The sequence below is a fragment of the Salvia splendens genome, chromosome 17 (assembly GCF_004379255.2).
Source record: "Salvia splendens isolate huo1 chromosome 17, SspV2, whole genome shotgun sequence".
Lineage (NCBI taxonomy): Eukaryota > Viridiplantae > Streptophyta > Magnoliopsida > Lamiales > Lamiaceae > Salvia > Salvia splendens.
In genome coordinates, this window is record NC_056048.1 from 27,887,808 (window position 1) to 27,908,212 (window position 20,405).

The 20,405-nt window shown below is 35.0% G+C and overlaps 3 protein-coding genes and 1 pseudogene across 3 annotated transcripts; all 4 read left to right on the top strand.

Annotated features, from left to right (window-relative positions):
- Positions 1–601: 601 nt before the first annotated feature.
- On the top strand, positions 602–2,840 carry LOC121773940 (cytochrome P450 71A1-like). Its single transcript, XM_042170853.1, has 2 exons — positions 602–1,527; positions 2,152–2,840. Exons 1-2 carry the CDS (start codon positions 628–630, stop codon positions 2,761–2,763), a joined length of 1,512 nt encoding a protein of 503 aa, XP_042026787.1. The 5' UTR covers positions 602–627; the 3' UTR covers positions 2,764–2,840.
- A 330-nt stretch (positions 2,841–3,170) lies between these two features.
- LOC121774575 lies at positions 3,171–6,002 on the top strand (annotated as a pseudogene).
- A 1,972-nt stretch (positions 6,003–7,974) lies between these two features.
- Positions 7,975–9,362, top strand: LOC121774576 (cytochrome P450 83B1-like). Its single transcript, XM_042171423.1, has one exon. It carries the CDS (start codon positions 7,975–7,977, stop codon positions 8,866–8,868), a length of 894 nt encoding a protein of 297 aa, XP_042027357.1. The 3' UTR covers positions 8,869–9,362.
- Positions 9,363–11,580: 2,218 nt separating this feature from the next.
- On the top strand, positions 11,581–13,857 carry LOC121773884 (shikimate O-hydroxycinnamoyltransferase-like). Its single transcript, XM_042170808.1, has 2 exons — positions 11,581–12,112; positions 12,830–13,857. The coding sequence occupies exons 1-2, from the start codon at positions 11,657–11,659 to the stop codon at positions 13,715–13,717; spliced, it is 1,344 nt and encodes a 447-aa protein (XP_042026742.1). The 5' UTR covers positions 11,581–11,656; the 3' UTR covers positions 13,718–13,857.
- The last annotated feature ends 6,548 nt before the right edge of the window (positions 13,858–20,405 follow it).

Below are 20,405 nucleotides of genomic sequence, written 5' to 3' on the forward strand. Positions count from 1 at the left end.
TGTACTTATAATTTAGTAAAATTGCAAAAATGATCTTCTAACAATTTTGCTGTTCTTACACCGAAAATGCTGAAAACCTCAACTATAATAGAATGACCTAAAATCCGTATGGTGCTTGAGAAACGAACCGAGGAATCAAAGTCATGGTTAAAGCATATTGTTGACATTGTTTAGAGGGCGAAAAAGTACTTTTATTATTTTTCTGGATGTATTTTTAGTTTTATAATTTCCGTTTTATTCACTTTTGAGTTCCAAGAATTTACTAACTGCTTATAAATTGCTAGCGAGTTTCATTGTTTTGGGATCAATTTTGGTTCCTGGTGATAAATTTCGATTTTAAAAAAACTAAGATTTCTTGTTATCCCTACGATTTGGTCATTCTTATTAAATGCTTGCATTAGAAACCTAGAAGAATCATTAAAAATGTCACATGAAACAGATGTAACAAATTACTATCCATCAAGTCTTGCACGTAATACATATATGTCAATTCACACTATAATTATATAACTTGTAGTGCAATTAATGACTAACTCATATAATACATAGTATTAGGTAAAACATAAAGCACTATATATATATATAGGACCGAAATTATAAGCCACTATTCACTACCTATTCATCAAAATGATACTTCTATTATCATTAACTCTCCCAATAATCTTGATAATTTTCTACCTCCTACACAAAACCAAACAACCTCGTGCAATAACCACTCTACCACCTGGCCCGCCACAATTGCCACTGATCGGAAACCTCCACCAGCTCGGCATGGTGGCAGACCCACACATCTACTTCCACCAACTCTCCAAGAAATATGGCCCCATCATTCACATGAAACTAGGCTCTATCCCGCTCCTAGTAGTTTCCTCAGCCAAATTAGCCAAACAAGTACTTAAAATTCAAGATTTGGCATTTTGCAGTAGACCTAATTTATTAGGGCAGCAAAAACTATCCTACAACAGCTGCGACGTCGCCTTCACGCCATACAACGAGCAATGGAGGGAGATGAAAAAGACGACGCGCATTCATCTGCTAAGCAACAAAAGGGTTCAATCTTATCGCCCCATACGCGAGCAAGAGATCGCTCACATGATCACGACCATCTCAACCTATTCCTCTCTCGGCCAAGAATTGAATTTGAGCGAGGTGGCCATGGCAGCCAGCATCCACATGGTATGTGGAATTGTGTTTGGGAAGAGGTACGAGGAGGGTTGGCCGGAGGTGAAGAGATTCCTTCAGATTCTTGAGGAATATGAAGTGCTTGCGAACTCTTTCTTTGTCTCTGATTACCTTCCCATGTTTGGTTTGGTGGATAAGATAAGCGGAAGAGTGAAGAGAGCGGATGTGATGTGTAAGGGCATGGATGAGTTCTATCAAGAGCTCATCGACGAGCACCTTGACTCGAGGAGGATGAAGAAGAAGATGGAAGAGGTGGAAGATATGCTTGATGTGTTGATCAACCTAAAAAATGATGAGTCTTCTTCAAGTGGTATCACTTGGGAAATCATCAAAGCCCTTCTAATGGTAAGCTTTTTTTTTAAAAAAAAATTTATACTACCTCTTTCCCTTTGTAAGCGACATATTCGATTCGGTCCATTCACTTTTTTTGTGTAAGACGCTTTCTATTTTCGAACAGACCACTTATAATAGGATAACTTAAAGTCAAATACATTTCACTTATAATTAATGGCATGATTCATGAATTATGAGAGTAATAGTTTGTGCCGAATTTAAAGTTTGTGATATTTTAGACCACTTTTAGAATTTGTGGAAAATACTAGAATTGTGCTAACATTCATTATCTTAAATAAACGTTGCATTATTTCCACTCAATAACCGTTGAAAGATAGAAAATTTTTCTAACTCAGTTATTGGGTTATAATAACTATAAGGTTTGTCTGATTCTATAAATTATTTCATGACTTAAAAGAAAAAGTTGACTATTTATATTTTAAAAAGGTTACTAGTTACAGGATCGGCAAAATTCTTGATTTATTTATTCCTATTAATCACATAGCTAGATACATAAAAAAAATATACTCCATAATCTCAAAACCCTATATACAAATCGTAAATTACAGAATCTTTTATCTAAATCAGACCATTTTTACCTTCATATAAATCAGTCTTCTTCTTGTTTTTTTCTAGGATATGATCCTAGCTTCAGCAGGAATAATTCCATCTGCAACTATTTGGACAATGACAGCTCTAATCAAAGCACCCAAAGTAATGGAGAAATTGCAACACGATATCCGAAGTGTAGTAGGAAAAAAGGGCAAAGTAGACGAAGATGATCTTCCCAAACTTCCATATCTGAAAGCCGTGATAAATGAGAGTTTGAGATTGTACCCACCGGGCCCCTTGCTTTTACCAAGAGAAACAATGGATGCAACCATTCTAGATGGCTATGAAATCGGGCCAAAAACAATGGTTTTTGTTAACGCATATGCAGTAGGAAGAGATCCCGAGTACTGGGAAAATCCAGATGAGTTCATTCCTGAGAGATTCTTGAATAGTAATATTAACTCGAAAGGCCAAGACTTTGGGCTCATTCCATTTGGTTCGGGCCGAAGAATATGCCCTGGCATGTCGATTGGATATTTGACAACTGAGCTTATGGTTGCAAATTTGGTGTATAGTTTTGATTGGGAATTGCCTAAAGGAATTCTTGCACAAGACTTGGATACAAATCCAATTGGTGGACTAGTTGTGCATAAGAAAAATGCCCTAATACTTGTGCCTAAATTTTATGGTGTGTAGTGTGTATGTGTGTGTGTGTGTGTGTGCATCTTTTATTTCTACTTATATTAATAAAAGGGGATGTGAAATTATTTTGATGTTTAGTGTGTTTGTGTGTCCGGCGCGGAATCAGAATTTACTTTGTAAAAATTATATATTTGAATTTCAAAAGAATAATTTTCATATATTTTTGTAATGTCAGAGCATTTTCACAACAAAACACTCTTAAATACAAAATTTTAAAATATTATACTATGAAACTGATGGAGAAATGAAATAAATCTTAGTTTCTTGCAAACTTAATGTATCTGAATATTGAACTGAATATAAATAAAAAAATCCATTATTTATAATTGGTCCAAAAACCCTAGGTACTTAAAAACAACCAAAATTGAAATATGTAAAATCAAATTAAATCTAGAAAAACGATGTCTAGTGGCCAAAATCATGACATACCAATAATCTCTTGGTAATCTCACCAAAAATCATCTATAATCATGTTTAGTAACGAATTAATTACGATGATAACATCATCGGTAATATTTAACGTAAATTTTACAGACGGTCAGCCAATGTGTTCCGAAAGCTGACAACGGCTGGGCAAGTTTACTAACTAATTATATTAGCCGGTAATTACCATTAGTATCTTCAACATTTATCACACTGTCATTCAAATACTCTAATTTTCAATAGCTCCAAGTTGATTGTCTATAACACGTGAAACCTGAAAAATACTGTAAAATATGCCACATGAAACAGATGTAGGACATTACTATCTATGAAGTCTTGCACGTTATACAACTATGTCACTTCGGACTGCAATTATATAACTTGTATTGCAATTAATGACTAACTCCTAGTATTTTTATGAACATGTATAACATGCAAATTGGAGATCTTACATCAAAATCCTACTTGGATATTTTGCATGATAATAATGATACTTTTCGTAGAACAACGCATTTGAATTTTGAGTATATTAAATTTACCTCGTTTTAAATACAATAAAACTAAGCAGTCGCATCATAGTTTGCCACACAAGTGTATTTCCTTACATATTAATAAATACATAGCAATAAATCTATAATTCTAATTCATTCAAATTGTACTAACACATGCATACGATCTCCCATCAATTCTGAATAAAAATTATGACAATTGAATTTTTTTCTCCATTATTCCCACAAAATTATTTAGAGACAAAAATTAAACAATTGTTTTATTGTTCTATTATAAGATCTAAATTTTGAAAACTGAAATCTAAAAAGTATATTGGCAAATTTGTATATGTACCATCCCTACTAATAGGTGCAAAAACATTATAAATATAGGACCAAAGCAACAAATTCCATCCCACAACTTATCCATCAAACCCTCATTCATCACATTGTTACTACTATTATCCATAACTCTCCCAATAATCTTGCTTTTCTACACCCTCCACAAAACCAAACTTCACGCAGTAACCACTCTACCACCTGGCCAGCCACCTCTGCCGCTGATCGGAAACTTCCACCAACTCGGCAGGGCGGCAGAGCCACACATTTACCTTCACCAACTCTCAAAAAAATACGGCCCCATCATCCACATGAAACTAGCCTCTAGACCACCCCTCCTAGTAATCTCCTCAGCCAAATTAGCCAAACAAGTACTTAAAATTCAAGATTTGGCATTTTGCAGTAGACCTAATTACCTAGGGCAGCAGAAACTGTCCTACAACAGCTCGGACGCCGCGTTCACGCCTTACAACGATGATTGGAAGGAGATAAGAAAGATGACACACATTCATCTCTTCAGCAACAAAAGGGTTCAATCTTATCGCCCTGTCCGCGAAGAAGAGATCTCTCGCATGATCACGGGGATCTCTTCTTCAGCCTCCGGTGAAGTGAATTTGAACGTGGTGGTCATGGCCACCGGCATCCATATTCTATGCGGGATCACTTTTGGGAAGAGGCTATACGCGGAGGAATGGTCGGATACGAAGAGGTTCCTTGAGTTTCTGAAGGGTTTCGACTCGCTAGCGACCTCCTTCTTTGTGTCTGATTACTTTCCCGCGTTTGGTTTGGTGGATTGGATAAGTGGAAAGTTGAAGAGGGCTGATTCGATATTTAAGGGTATGGATTAGTTCTATCACGAGCGCATCGACGAGCACCTCGAGTCGAGGAGGGTGAAGGAGGTCAAAGAGGTGGAAGATATGGTGGCTGTGTTGATGAAGCTTAAAAATGATGATGAGTCTTCTTCGAGTGGTATCACTTTGAAAAACATCAAAGCCCTTCTAATGGTAAGATTCAATTAAATGTTTTAAAATCACTCTCTCCTATTTTAAACAACATATATTATTGGACATGTCACAGATGACAATATGACATACATGAAGTACTATTAGTTTGTTAATTTTAGAGTGTAAATTTGATGACAAAATAAACAGAATTTCGGCGTCGTACACAATTTCCCCCCATACCTAACTGAATGTGACAATTGAGAAAAATGTTAGAATTATGATGTAATTAAAGTTGCATAATTGACCAAATTTCGTGTTTTTTCAGCAAGTTACCCTCTTTATGTATGTATAAATAAAAATAATTAATTATATTTTTTTTGGTAGAATATGATCCTAGCTTCAGCAGAAACAACTCCAGCTGCAGTTGTCTGGACAATGACAGCTCTAATCAAAGCACCCAAAGTAATGGAGAAACAGCAAAACAAAATTAGAAGTTTGGTTGGAAAAAGGGCAAAGTAGATGAAGATGATTTGCCCAAACTTCCATATCTAAAAGCTGTAATAAATGAGAGTTTGAGGTTATTCCCTCCAGTTCCACTTCTGATACCAAGAGAATCAATGGAGACAAGCATTCTAGATGGCTACGAAATCCGGCCGAAAACATTGGTTTATGTTAACGCATATGCTGTAGGGCGAGATCCCGAGTGTTGGGAAAATCCAGATGAGTTCTTTCCTAAGAGATTCTTGAATAGTGGAATAGACTATAAAGGGTAAGATTTTGGGCTCATTCCTTTTGGGTTTCGAAGAATGTGCCCAGGCATGTCGATGGGATATTTGACAACCGAGCTTATGGTTGCAAATTTGGTGTATAGTTTTGATTGGGAATTGCCTAAAGGAGTACTTGCACAAGATGTGGATACAGATGCAACGAAAGGACTTGCAGTGTTTAAGAAAAATCCCCTTCTACTTGTGGCTAAAAAATTTTAGGGTTTTGTGTGTGGGGGGGGGGGGTTGTTGTTATCAAATATATTGCGTATTCTGTTTTTAATAAAAGGGCATGTGTGAAATTGTAGTGTTGTGATGTTACAATCGATGTCGAAGTCAACGAACCAAGAGAAAATGGAAAATAAGTTCGTATTAACCCTAGTTTCCAAAGTCTCGATTTATTCTTGAAATAAAAGTTGGATCTTGAAAAAGGTTTTTTCGCGGTGTTTATAGGCTCTAAACCCTAAACCTAAGTAACTTAATACAAAAATATGAAAAATGGTAAAATATCGGATGCAGTAAATTGACGTTGTGTGAATTTGAAGGCATTCTGAGATACTGGAATTTTTCGTGGAAAAACTGCATGTACAATTAGAGAAATAACATTACCAACACTATTCAATCAATGCCTTGAACTTTGCTTTTGAGATGCAAGTTACATTTTACACTAACATTATGAGTAAATTGCAAATTCGTCAAATTACATATACCAAGAAAGTAGAAATTTTACCATAGTAATCTTATTAATTATAATAATAAATGTATATATACAACTAATTCTCACGATCCAAAAAATAGAAAAAAAAAGTAAAATAGGAATAATGTTATAATTATATTATCATTTTTTGTAAAAAAAAAAGTGTCACTCACAAAATAAATTAATATCAGAAAAAGAGGTACAGTTTCTTGTATCACTTGTACATAATTTTCTCATAAATATGGTAATTATTTTGTAAAATTGCTATGATTACAATATCGATTTAGCCAATAATTGCACTCAGTGTAATCAAATAATAACTAATTTAATATGATAACTCGTCAACTAGTATATAAAAAATATCAGTACAATGACATGAGTATGTCAACTATGTTTTTGTGTTGACATTTGTATATTTATATTTAAATGTCAACACAAAGACATAATTGACATATTCATGTCATTGTGTTGACATATTCATGTTAAATATATTCAATTGACGAATTATCACAGTTATTACATTAAGCTAGTTATTATCCTAATGCAACCATGATTGCATAGGGTCGACGAACAAAACTTCTATTAAATGACAAGTCAATCTCTTTAATACTACATTATAAGTAATATTTGTTGGTTAGCATTAATTTAAAATCAATTCTTCTGCTAAACGTCTTAACCATCCAACTTTACAAATCATATATTATGAATCCTGATTGAACAGTCCTACCAATATGCATATCAAATTTATATAGGCTCAATCAAATGAGTTATACAATCTAGGAGGATGTATTCATTTCCTTTTTGTATCTTTTGTTCTATTGTTCTTTTTAATCTCAGCACCACGATTTTGTCATCCGACGGTTAGATTGATGCCACGTGTCATTTAATAATGCAGATTTTCAGTTGAATAATGCACACCGACTAATAATGCACCATTATAGTGTAATAATGCAGATTTTCAGTTGAATAATGCACACCGACTAATAATGCAAATTTTTCGTCAAATAATGCAGATCATCACAACCATCCAATTCAAGGATCCAAGGCCTATGATTAAAAAGAACATTGGACTGAAAAACTGCGAAGGACATTAACACACCACCTGCTTTATATTATTAAATTTTTCTGCAAATTATTGATCTTATTTGTCCTTTCTTCTATTTTATTTTCTATATTTGAAAAGGACGACAAATCATGGTTGATCTATAGTTTGTCATGCAACTAAAAGAACTTAGTCGTGATGAAATTCGGATTTGTTCGTAATAATCCATGATAGTAGGGTTTGTCGATGAAATATTTTGGTAAAGTTGTATCTGATATATTACATGTACGCGACCTGACGTGACATAATTGCAAACAATTACTAGTAATTTAACTATAATTCATGGTTTTCGGACAATTGTCCTAAATTATAACATACTATATATGTCACGCCAAAGCTTTCTTCTCTACTATTTTCACTAATTTATAAATAAAAATTATAAATATAGGACCAAAACAACAAGTTCCATCCCACCACTCATCCATTAAACCCTCATTAATTCATCACAATGATACTACTACTATCCATAAATCTCCCTACAATCTTGATTTTCTACATCCTCCACAAAACCAAACCTCAGACAGTAACCACTCTACCACCCGGCCCGCCGCCTTTGCCACTGATCGGAAACATCCATCAGCTCGGCAGGGCGGCAGAGCCACACATTTACCTCCACCACCTCTCCAAGAAATACGGCCCCATCATCCACATGAAACTAGCCTCCAGACCTCTCCTAGTAATATCCTCAGCCAAATTAGCCAAACAAGTACTAAAAATCCAAGATTTGGCCTTTTGCAGTACACCTAATTTCCTAGGGCAGCAAAAACTCTCCTACAACAGCTCCGACGTTGCATTCACACCGTTCAACGAACATTGGAAGGAAATACGAAAGACGACACAGATTCATCTATTAGGCAACAAAAGGGTTCAATCTTATCGCCATGTTCGCGAAGAGGAGATCTCTCGCATGATCACGGAGATCTATTCTTCCACCTCCGAAGAAGTGGATTTGAGCGAGGTGGTCTTGTCCACCGGCATCCGTATTCTATGTAGGATCACTTTTGGGAAGAGGTACGAGGAGGGAGGGTCGGAGAGGAAGGTATTCCATCGTATTCTTCGGGGGTTTGATGCGCTCGCAACCGTTTTCTTTGTGTCTAATTACTTTCCCGCGTTTGGTTTGGTGGATAAGATAAGTGGGAGAGTGAAGAGAGCTGATGTGATGTGTAAGGCCATGGATTCGTTCTATCAGGAGCTCATCGACGAACACCTCGAATCGAAGAAGATCAAAGATGAGGAGGAAGATATGCTTGCTGTGTTGATGAAGCTTAAAAATGATGATGAGTCTTCTAGTGGTCTCACTTGGGATAAGATCAAAGCGCTTCTAATGGTAAGCTTGGTTTAAGTGTAGAGTTAGTTAAAGTCACTATTAACAGCATAAAACAGTACTATAGTTATAGCATTATGATACGGTCCTACAACGAACTGACCCTGAGACGGCAGAGGACGAACGAACTGACCCTGAGCCGGCAGAGGACGAGTCGCCGGAGTTAGATTCGGGTGGAAGAGCGCAAGAGGAGCAGCAGCCGCCTCAGTCCATCGCAGCGACGAAGCCTGCGAGGAACAGAAGGCCGCCGGAGAGACTTGGCGAATTTGTTCCCAAATAAGAGTCTTGGAGTCGTGTTTTTTCTTTTTGTTATTTTTATTCGTTATTTTTATTTCTAGAATATTGGCTTGTTATTATTTATTTTTGCAATTGAGTCGAGCGTAATTATAAGCTCCGTCGGGTTTTCTTGTTGATTCTTTCCCGATGTTAGGATTAGGTCGAACCAAACCTAGGGTCCATAGAATATAAATAGGGATATTTTGTTCATAACCAAGGAATGAATAAAAATATTATTTGCCCAACATATCGTTGACAATTGAAAACCTAGGCGACGAACTGCCCGACGGGAACGAATTCCCGCGCACAGTCGATCACCTCAAGCCGCCGACCCGATCACGGGCGCCGGATATTACCTTTCTGCCGTCAACTGCAGTTGCCGGCTGGTTGAGGGGGAAAAGCCCTTAACACATTATCTTTGAACTACTAATAACGTGAACCCCACAATCCACTACCACTATTTCCACTACTTTCCCCCTTTCTCTATCTCTCTCTTACATTATCAATTGCACATTAAAACTCGTGCCGTATACAACTTTGTCAATTTTTGAGGACGGAAGAAGTATAAAAGTAGGACTAAAACCTACAAAGTCAAACAATTTTTAAACTTGATGGACGGAGGGAGTGTGACATTTAGACACAGTATACCCTACTACCCACCGCTACTGAATATAGAAAAATCAATTAGTCCAATCAAAATATAGAAGATGAGTTTGCTCCTGAGAGATTCTTGAATAGTGGAATAGACTCGAAAGGGCAAGATTTCGGGCTCGTTCCTTTTGGGTCGGGTCGAAGAATCTGCCCTGGCTTGTCGATGGGGTATTTGACAACAGAGCTTATGGTTGCGAATTTGGTGTATAGTTTTGATTGGGAATTGCCTAAAGGAATTCTTGCACAAGATGTTGATACAGATGCAACAAAAGGACTTGCAGTGTGTAAGAAAACCCCCCTTCTACTTGTGCCTAAAATTATTAGGTTTTGTGTGTGTGTGTGTGTGTGGATTAAATTTGTTGTTATCTAATGTATTGCATATACTGTTTTTAATAAAAGGCCATGTGTGAAATCATGTTTTTCATAAAATAAAGGTTTTTCTAAGGTGTTAATATATAGGCCCTAAAATTTTTTACAGGAACTCTAAGCGACTTGAAACAAAATTATGAAAATAGTAAAATATCGGAAATAGTAAATTGACATTATGTGAATTTTAAGTCATTCCAAGATACTGAACTTTTACGTGGAAAAACTGCATTAACAATTTAGAGAAATAATATTACCAACAATATTCAGTTAATGCTTTCAACCTAGTTTTTAAGATGCAGGTTACATATTATGACACTATGATGTAAATTGACTTATTTGTCAAATTACATATACCAAGAAGGAAGAAATTTTACCCTAATAATCATAGTAATGATCATAATAAATGTGTATATACAAATAATTCTCAAATTCCAAAAAATAGATAAAAACAGGAATAATGTCATAATTATATTCTCATTTTCTTAAATTCGGCACTCACAAAATAAATATCAAAATAGTTAATAACAAAAAAAGGGGGCGGTTTCTTGTATCACTTGTTCAAAAATTTCTCATAAATATGGTTATTATCTTTAATTTAACATAGTTGTTAACAATATTGATCATTATATATTTTGAAACACTTTTCACCAACTAATAGCCAATAATTTGCATAGGGTCGATCGACAAAACTTCTTTTATACGAATGTATATATTACTTCTTAAATTACAAATCAATCACAATCTCTTTAGCATATTATACAGTAATATTTGTTGGTTTGCATTAATTTAAAATCAATTCTTCTGCTAAACGTCTTAAACATCCAGCTTTACAAATCTTATTTTATGAATCCTGATTAAGCAGTCTTACCACTGTGCATATCAAATATATCTAGGCTCAATTATTTTATACAATTTGCGTTATTTTATTAAATTGATCTGCAATTTATTGATCTTGTTTGTCCTTTCTTGTTCTACTTTATTTTCTATATTTGAAAAGGACAAGTTATGGCTGATCTGACACGCATTGATTAAATAGAGAATAAAATAAAATTATGAAATTTGAATAGATTTTAAAATTCGCAGTGATCAATGTTAAAGAAATTGTGAAATTGTAATTTGATAACCGGAGATACCATACTTGGACGTTACTGCTTATTAGTTAAACGATGCAATCAATTCATAAAGGAAATTAACAAGCCGTTTCATCAAAAACTGTAAAAAAAAAAGGTTAAATATTAGTCTTCCGTGCAACTAAAAAAACAAGTCTTAAAAACCACAAAATTTGGTTTTGTACGCAATAATCGACGATGTCCCACCTTACCGACCTACATTTTAATATAAATATTAATTTCCATATAACGTATTTCACTATTTTACTAAGATTTCACTATTTTTCGGGTACTTCTCCCTAAAATAAAACGTATTTCACTCCAAACTTCATCGCTTTCTTATCCACTATATATAACTAGAATAGAAGTCAAAGCAAAATAAGCACAAATCAGAAAAAAAAATGACATCCCTCTCACCAATTCCTACATATGAAGATCTCAAGATAAAAATCCATGAATCCTCATTAGTTTCCCCATCACAAAAAACACCAAGAAAATCGATCTACTTGTCCAACATTGACCAGATTCTGAATTACAACATCCCAACTGCCCATTTCTTCAAGAGAAATCCAGATTTCCCCTATGAAAACGTTGCTAAAAAGCTCAAAATCGCACTTCAAAAAGTGCTGGTTCCTTACGATTTTATGGCGGGAAGGCTGGAATTGAACATCCAAACAGGCCGTCTAGAGGTAGACTGCAACGTGGCCGGGGTCGGATTTGTCGTCGCTTCTTCTGAATTTTCACTAGAGGAGATGGGGGATTTTTTGGTCCATCCGAACTTGGGATATAGGCAACTTGCTGTTGAAAAGTTGGAGAATTTGGGTCATGATGTTGATCAGCCTCTGTGTGCTTTTCAGGTATGTGTGTGTTTTAATTTGTTCTATGCGTCGGTACTATTTTCATGTTACATCTCGTATTTTAATTAAGTTGTTACGGTATCGTTACATTTTCATGATACATCTCAAGAGCGCCCGTTGTATAGAATAAATGTGTGATTATCTGCTGGAAAGTTCGTTGGAGACTAGGAGGTTTTACCCACCGTCTGTCAGTATTTACCGAGGGATTAGGTATTCGTCAGTAATATAGGTTTTCTTAGTGTGAGTATGTGTATTTTATTTAGTGAAATTGAGTTATTTTATTTTTATTTGTGTTGAAATTAGCCTAAATTGAAGACCAAAGTTGAACATATGCATAGTATTATTATATATTTTAAACGTTTAAAAATATAAAGCTAGGGATCCAATCTAGAGAGACATGTTGTCATATGAATCATGTATGGAAACCAAATTACTGTATACAGAAGAATAAATAATGGATGTCATATCATTTATCACATGTAGTGTTTTTTTATTTATGTCTGACTGATCCTGTTTACATCCCATGTTCCACCTTACCGACCTACATTTTTTATATGAATATTAAGTTCCATATAACAATGTGTGCACGACAAGTATTTAATCTTTAGTGAGTGGAGTATGTTTTAATTTTTTTTAATTTTTTTTGATAAATTAGTGTGTTTTAATATCACCTAATTAATTATGTTAATTAATTATGTACTCTTTTGGTATATATAGATCACATCATTCAAGTGTGGTGGATTTGCAATAGGCATGTCTACTAATCACATCCTACTCGATGGCATGGGCGCCAAGGCATTCATGGAAAACCTAGCCTCTCAGGCTTTCGACGACGGCCCGTTGGTCGTTGTCCCTTGCAACGACCGCCACCTCCTCGCTGCCAGATTTCCACCTCAAGTGGTGTTCCCCCACCACGAATACCTAGCTCTTAATCTCCTAACCGGAGAAGGCTCTGGCCCACCTGTGTACGACTGTGAACGAGAAATATTAAATTTTCGAATTTTCAAATTGAGCCCTACTAACATATCTAACATGAAAGTCAAGGCGAAAAACACAACTAATGAAAAAGCAAAAATTAGCACATTTAAGGTTGCGGCGGCGCTTATGTGGCAGTGCCACGCCTTTTCGGGCGACATAGGGCATGGAAAGGAAGAAAAGTCAACTATTTTGACTTCTATCAACTTAAGGTCAAGGGTAATCCCAAATCTGGCACCTTCATATAGTGGCAATGGAGTGTTGCCAATAGGGATTTCAACCACATTCGAGGATCTTGAAAAAGGGTCTTTTTCGAGATTAGTAGAGCTCATCTCAAATAGGCTAGATGATATGACAGAAGAATATGCCAAATCGGCTTTTGATTGGCTCGAGGTGCACCGTGGGCTTCCCCATGGGGATTATCTTATAGCGTCATGGATAGGGTTAGGGTTTGATGAAGTCGAGTACCCGTGGGGGAATCCAATTTATTGCTGCCCCGTTGTGAACCATAGGAAGGATATATGTTGGGTTTTCCGTGACGCGACTGACGACGGGGTTGCCGTGATGGTGGCGTTGCCGGCGGAGGAGATGGTGCGATTTGAGGCACTCTTTTATGAATTCTTTCGATGATTGGAAAGGTAAATTGATGCGATGTCGGTTTGTTACTTTATGTCCTTGTGATATTTGTTGTTGTTGTTTTGTAACATTGAAAATGGTACATTTTTTAAGGAATTATTATTGTGCATGCTTTATATATAGAAAAAATTATTTTAAACTTACTTTGGATTATATTGATTCTTATAAAATTTTTACTTAGTTCTCTTAATTAGAGGTAGAGAAAAATAAAATTAATTAATCTGAATTAGTGATTATTCTTGTAAAAGCTTCACATATTGATATTAGTGAATATTATTTTCTTCATATTAAGATTTCTCAACGAAATTGTGGAAACTTGGTACTGTGTATTAAGGACCTTAATTAAGGCAAGGTTGTTGGGTATTAATTACTTTCTTACATTTATATAAGTGGCATACTGCAATATTTTCACGTGCAAGTATTAGAGTAATAGAGCGTGTAGATTATAATATAGACTTAAGTATATAGGTTTGTCTATGTTTTTCAGACATCCAGCTGGTTTTCATAAATGATAATACGACTTCATAAATGATAGTATGACAATGAAACGTAGTTTAGTTGGTAGTTTAGTAGTTGGTAACATGTTTTAGTTGGTAGTTTAGTAGTAGTTGGTAAAATGTTTTTAACATGTTTTTAGTCGTCACGGTATAAATGATGAATAATTATTGATTTCTATTTTAATTTAATACTTTTTTAATAAAAAGTCATTTATTATTATATGGAGTATATACTTTCTCCTATTTACTTATAGTATTAACTCCTTTTATTATCAAAATAAATATGAATATTACTTATTAAATCATTGAATTTAATGATCTAACAAATATAAATAACACATGTGATCGCTAATATTCAATTATTAAATTAAAAGCTTGAGAATATGTATAATGTTCCATATTTTTTTATAGTATGATATATGCAAGCTATAATTAAGCTAGATTTATATGGTTTCGATATCTAATGTGATTCTTTTTTTATCTTATTTTCTTACTGCAATTCATACGAATTGTTCGTAATCAACTTATATTTCTTAGTTTGTGTTTTTATTTTTTCCATAAAAAAGTTAAGAATTGTATCATCAATATTTATTTTGTATTCGTTGATTTTTGCATCATAATTTTGTTAATTTGTCATCATATTGTTACACATTAATCTTCATTATATACATAATAGTACTACTAAATATAAATATATGCTTGCATTAATTGGCGATATTATTGCATATATTAATTTTATTTTTATTTATTAGCCTTTGTCGACTTCGAATTCGACAAATGAATATACTAGCACAAAATCCAATATAACAGGAGGGCAAAAATTGTCTTCGACCGCTGGCAACCAGGCACCATTTTATCTTGGTTTCTTGGAAACGTCAAAATACTTTATATATTTCATGTATTTAATTTTCACATTAAATAACAATGCCAAAGTGTGAAAATAAGGAAATAATTAAACTCGAGATGTCGTTGTCTATGATTAGGTAGATGATTGTGTGTGTGTGTGTGTGTGTTTTGTTTCAAAATAGGCAGGATGATTTCTATAGAAAGTATCCACAATAACACAATAGATATATAGTGATTTCGTGGCATGCTTCACAATATTTTACACTTACTATTTAGTCGACGAATATTATGATAAGTTTTAATTAAGCTAATTAGTTGACCGCAGATACAAAAATGTTATTGTTGAAAATATGGCTAAGCAAAGTCAATGCGTGTGGATGGGATGCATGGAGCTTAATGTAGACTACACAACATCAAGGAGAGTTCAAAAAGTGGTTGAACTACTAGCCGTTAGTTAGTTAGTAGTAACCGATTCTTGAAGTGAAGTCTTCTTCACTTGTTTTCTTTCTTGATTGTGTATAAATAGAAGAGTTAGTTAGTTGATGAAGTGAGAGCTTCATTTTGATAGAGTGAAAACACTTCTTGATTCATTGAATAAGATTTGGTCTTCTCTCTCACATTCATACTACTTTTTCTTCTCGGTTCTTGCTTCATTGATCATTCATAGCTGTGAAAAATGGAGAAGAAGATGATGGATAAATCTCCATTGAAGAAGAATGAAGGAAAAATGCAAATGAAAAGCTTGAAGAAGAGAGAGAACGAAAGGAGAGAGTTTTTCATTATTGACTACATTTTTAACAAAGTGGTTACAAAAATACAATAAAAGCCATTTATATAGGCTGATAAAAGTAAGAAAATACCTATCTAATTTTTCAATTTTAACAATAGCTATTGCTTTTACAACAATTGGCGTCGTCTGTGGGAATCGATCAAGAAGCAGTTAAAGATGGCCGCGCGCATGGAGGCTGAGAAATTTACTGGCAAAAACGACTACAGCTTATGGAAAATGAAGATGAGAGCAATGCTGATCCAACAAGGGCTTGCGGCTGTGATTGCTCTGGCAAACCCTGCGAATAAAGGGAAGGAGCATGCCCTTGATGAGAAGGCTCAGGCAAAGCTTGATGAGATGCAATTGAAGGCTCACAACGTTGTCATTCTATGCCTTGCTGATAAGGTTTTGAGGGAAGTTCAAAGTGAGACTACAACGGCTGGAATCTTGGCTAAACTGGACAAGGTTTATATGGACAAGTCTCTTGCTAATCGCCTCTACATGAAGAGGAGGCTTTATTCATGAAGCTTCTCTGAAGATAGGTCCATAATGGAGTTGTTAGAAGATTTTTCCAAGGCAGTTGATGATCTTGAGGCCATTGATGTCAAGATCAGTGATGAGGACAAGGCCATCCTTGTTCTTAATGCTCTGCCTAATTCCTATGGTCAGATGCGTGATGCAATCTTGTATGGGAGAGATAAGGTGATCTCCTTGGCTAAGGTGCATGCTGCACTTATGGCAAAGGAGTTACAGAAGAGTGCACCTCGAAAACAAGATTCTCAACCAGAATCTCTAAATATCAAGAGATTCAGCAAGAAGAAGTTTAAGAAGAAAGGTGAGGAACCAAGGGCTGAGAATATTGGGATCAAGGAGACTCGGAGCTGCCATTGGTGTAAGAAGCCTGGGCATTTAAAACGTAATTGTTATGCATATAAGAAGAAGCAGGCAACAGAGGTTGTGTCTCACTCCAATGTGGTCAGTGCTGATGCTGATGGGACACATGAGGTGATGAATGTGATGGAGAAGGATGAGAAGGGCTCATGGATCATGGATTCGGGCTGTTCATTTCACATGTGTCCTACAAAGATTGGTTTCATGACTTAAGTGAGACCTCTGATTCTGTGATGCTAGGCAACAATCAAACCTGCTCTATTAAGGGAGTTGGAAGCATTTTCTTGAGAGTTCATGATGGATCTATAAAGAAGTTATCTGATGTGAGATTTATTCCACAAGTAAAGAGGAATTTAATATCTCTTGGAACTTTTGAGAAGAAGGGTTTCTCATTTTCTTCAAAGAATGGTGAGATGAGGATTTGCAAGAACTCAAGAACAATGATGATTGCTCAACGAATGGGGAGTATGTACTATTTGCAAGATATTGTGGTGAATGGTGAAGCTAACTCCATTATCAGAACTGATTTGAGGAGCTGACACCTCAGGCTTGGCCATCCAGTAGAGGGAAGCCTCAAGGCACTGATTCAGAAAGGCTTGATAGATGGTGATGGATCAGAGAAGCTTGGTGTGTGTGAGAATTGTCTGCTAGGAAAGGCTAAAAAGCTCTCATTCCCTACAGGTAAATACACCTCAGTCTCACCCTTTGATTACATTCAAGAAGAAATTTGAATCAGCTGGCTCAGATAAAGTCAGGTTTAAAGCTAGGCTTGTGGCTAAAGGGTACAATCAAGAAGAGGGGATTGACTTCAATGAGGTTTTCTCTCCAGTAGTTAAGCACAATTCAATAAGAGTGCTGTTGTCAGTAGCTGCTAGAATGGATTGGGAGCTTGAGCAGTTGGATGTAAAGACTGCATTCTTGTATGGGGATCTGGAAGAAACAATATACATGTCACAACCTCAAGGCTTCAAGGTTCCAGTCTCAAAATGGAAAGTTTGCTTGCTGAAAAAGAGCCTATATGGGCTAAAGCAGAGCATCAGGCAGTGGTATTTGAAGTTTGGAGAAAGCCTAACAAATCTGGGATTCACAAGATCACTATATGATAGCTGTGTATTCATGAAGAGACAACAAGGAAAGGATCTTGTGTATCTCCTACTCTATGTAGATGATATGTTGATTTCTGGAGCAAACATCAGTGAGATCAATAAGGTGAAGGCTCAGCTCAAAAAATGACTTTGAAATGAAGGCTCAGCTCAAAAAGGACCAATTTGTAATGAAATTATCAAATGATTTTTCATTTCTTTCTAAAAAGACGTAGTTGAAAGTTGAAACAGGCCGCCAATGCAGGACTATGGGCTTGGAAGATGGGCTATTTTAATAGTTTCATTCAAAATGCCTACAACTCAATTTCTCATTCCAAACAAAATTAATTATTACTATTAAAAATATTTCACCATGTACACAAAAGACTTCACTAGCATGCTAGTTTAAATCAACTCGTCTTTCAAGGCGTCTAAGGTTTGAATCCCAACTTTTTTTTCTTCACTGTTGTATGGTATATTCACATATATTTTTTTGTTCTTTTCTTTATGGTATAATGAGTGGGAATTTTCTTTATTTACATTATGTTAGAACTCTGGATTATTGTAAGTGTTAAGTGGTAGTTTGAAAATTTTAAAATTTAAACCCAAACTTCAAATTCATTCAATCCATAGTATATTAATCTTTATCAATATGCTATAAGGTTCCCAATTTTTTCCTAATATACATAAACATATTAATAAATTAATCTGCAAGCAGGCATACACCAAAGACGGCCAAATTTATTAGATGAAATTAAATAGAAATTCTTAACCAAGAGATGCTAAAATTAGACAAAAACAAACCATCACATGGTGGGTCTAATTTTTCTTAGTAAAATAGAAACTAAAAATTTAGCTTAGGGTTAGACATAATTTGGCATTTCAATATGACAATATTGATTGTTTTAGTATGGGGCCCCGACTGGAGCCTCGACTGGAGCTCCATATGGCGCCACGTCTAGTAGGTCTTCATCGTGGAACAAGTTTTGTTTGTCAACATCTTCGTTCCCATTGTCACTTGCTACTCTGGAGGGTGGGTCATCGCGACATCTTTCTTCCACCTCACAACCCCTCCTATAGGGGTTTCCGGGTGTTTTGGGGGGCGATCCCGGAATTCCGCCTTTACCAAGAGCAGGGTTGCCAATATCTTCGGCTAGCAATGGGAGAAAAGTGCTCACTACAAGCAATGTTGTTAACATCATAGCTAGTGTTTTCGTCATGTCTACAAAAGATATGTCCTATTAAAGGATGTGTGTGATAATAGCACTTTGATAGAACAACTTATATTTATATAGTATAGTATGTATATATGCGTTAATTGAGAATTTATACTTTATTTATTGGAGGCTATTAAGAAACTAAACGTTATGGCTTATTAGAGTGTTAATTCAGGCGCTATAAAGTTATTTATGAAGGTATTAAGGCACTAAATGTTCTAGTGTGTTTTTTTTTCATAGTCATAACATAATTACATCACTTTGCATGTGGTCGTGGATTAATGTAAAAATCATATTTTATGTGAGAATCGAGAATAATATTTTGAACGTTTGAACTTAAATAATTCACAGTAAAATTAACCGTATGAAAATAATATATTTATTCGTGACTAGTGGGATTTTAATCCATATCTTTCATTTAATATATAAAAACGGGACGGCACACTATAAACAAAGTTCAAGAAACAAAAGAAGAAAAAAAATAAGTAGGGTTGAATTTAATATAAATCACATTTATTAAAAAATAAGCAATGCCGAATAGTGCACATCTAACATCTCGTTAAATAAACTATAGTAAATATATAAATTTTAGTGTGTTAACAAAGTGTTACTTAAAAAATACCTCAAAATCTAAGTCATATTAAGAATCCAACATTAAGAAACAAGAAAGATTCTAAAATTATGTTGGAATCAATTAATATGTAAAAAAAACTAACAATATTATCATTCGACTTAAAAGTTAAAAAAGATTATAATCTATCTTCTGACTTTTATGACTTTTTATGACTTGATCAGTTAAATTAAATTAAAAGACATTTTATAACGGAAGTTTCATAATTTACTTAGCTAGGGAAATGAGATAATTGAAAGGAAGAAATGTCGTGCCCCTATACAATATGAAGAGACTAATACTCCCTCCGTCCCGCATTAACTGTCACACTTGCATTTCTGCACTCCTTATTCTCTCTCTTATTTTAATATTTCTTGACTTTAACTATTTATTATTATTTTTACAAAACGAGTATAAAAATGCGAAGTGTGCTAATTAATGCGGGAGGAAGGGAGTAATAAATAGAGTTTGCAGTGAAGATAGATTAATGGGCTATGCCTAAAACTTTTGTTTTGTATTTATGCTCATTGAGCCCAACTACTCCATTCCATATATGCAAAGCTCCGAAGCTTGATTCTTCTGGCGGTATTTGTGGACCGGTGGTGGGGTCGGTCGGACCCTGTCGCCATAGATCTTGTTATAGACAATATGTCTTGGTCCATATTACAATAATCTTGCTAAAATTAACGGTTAATTAATCTTATTTTAACTTAATTAATGAGTTAAATAGAAATTAACTTGATTAACAAATTAAATACTATATGAATTAA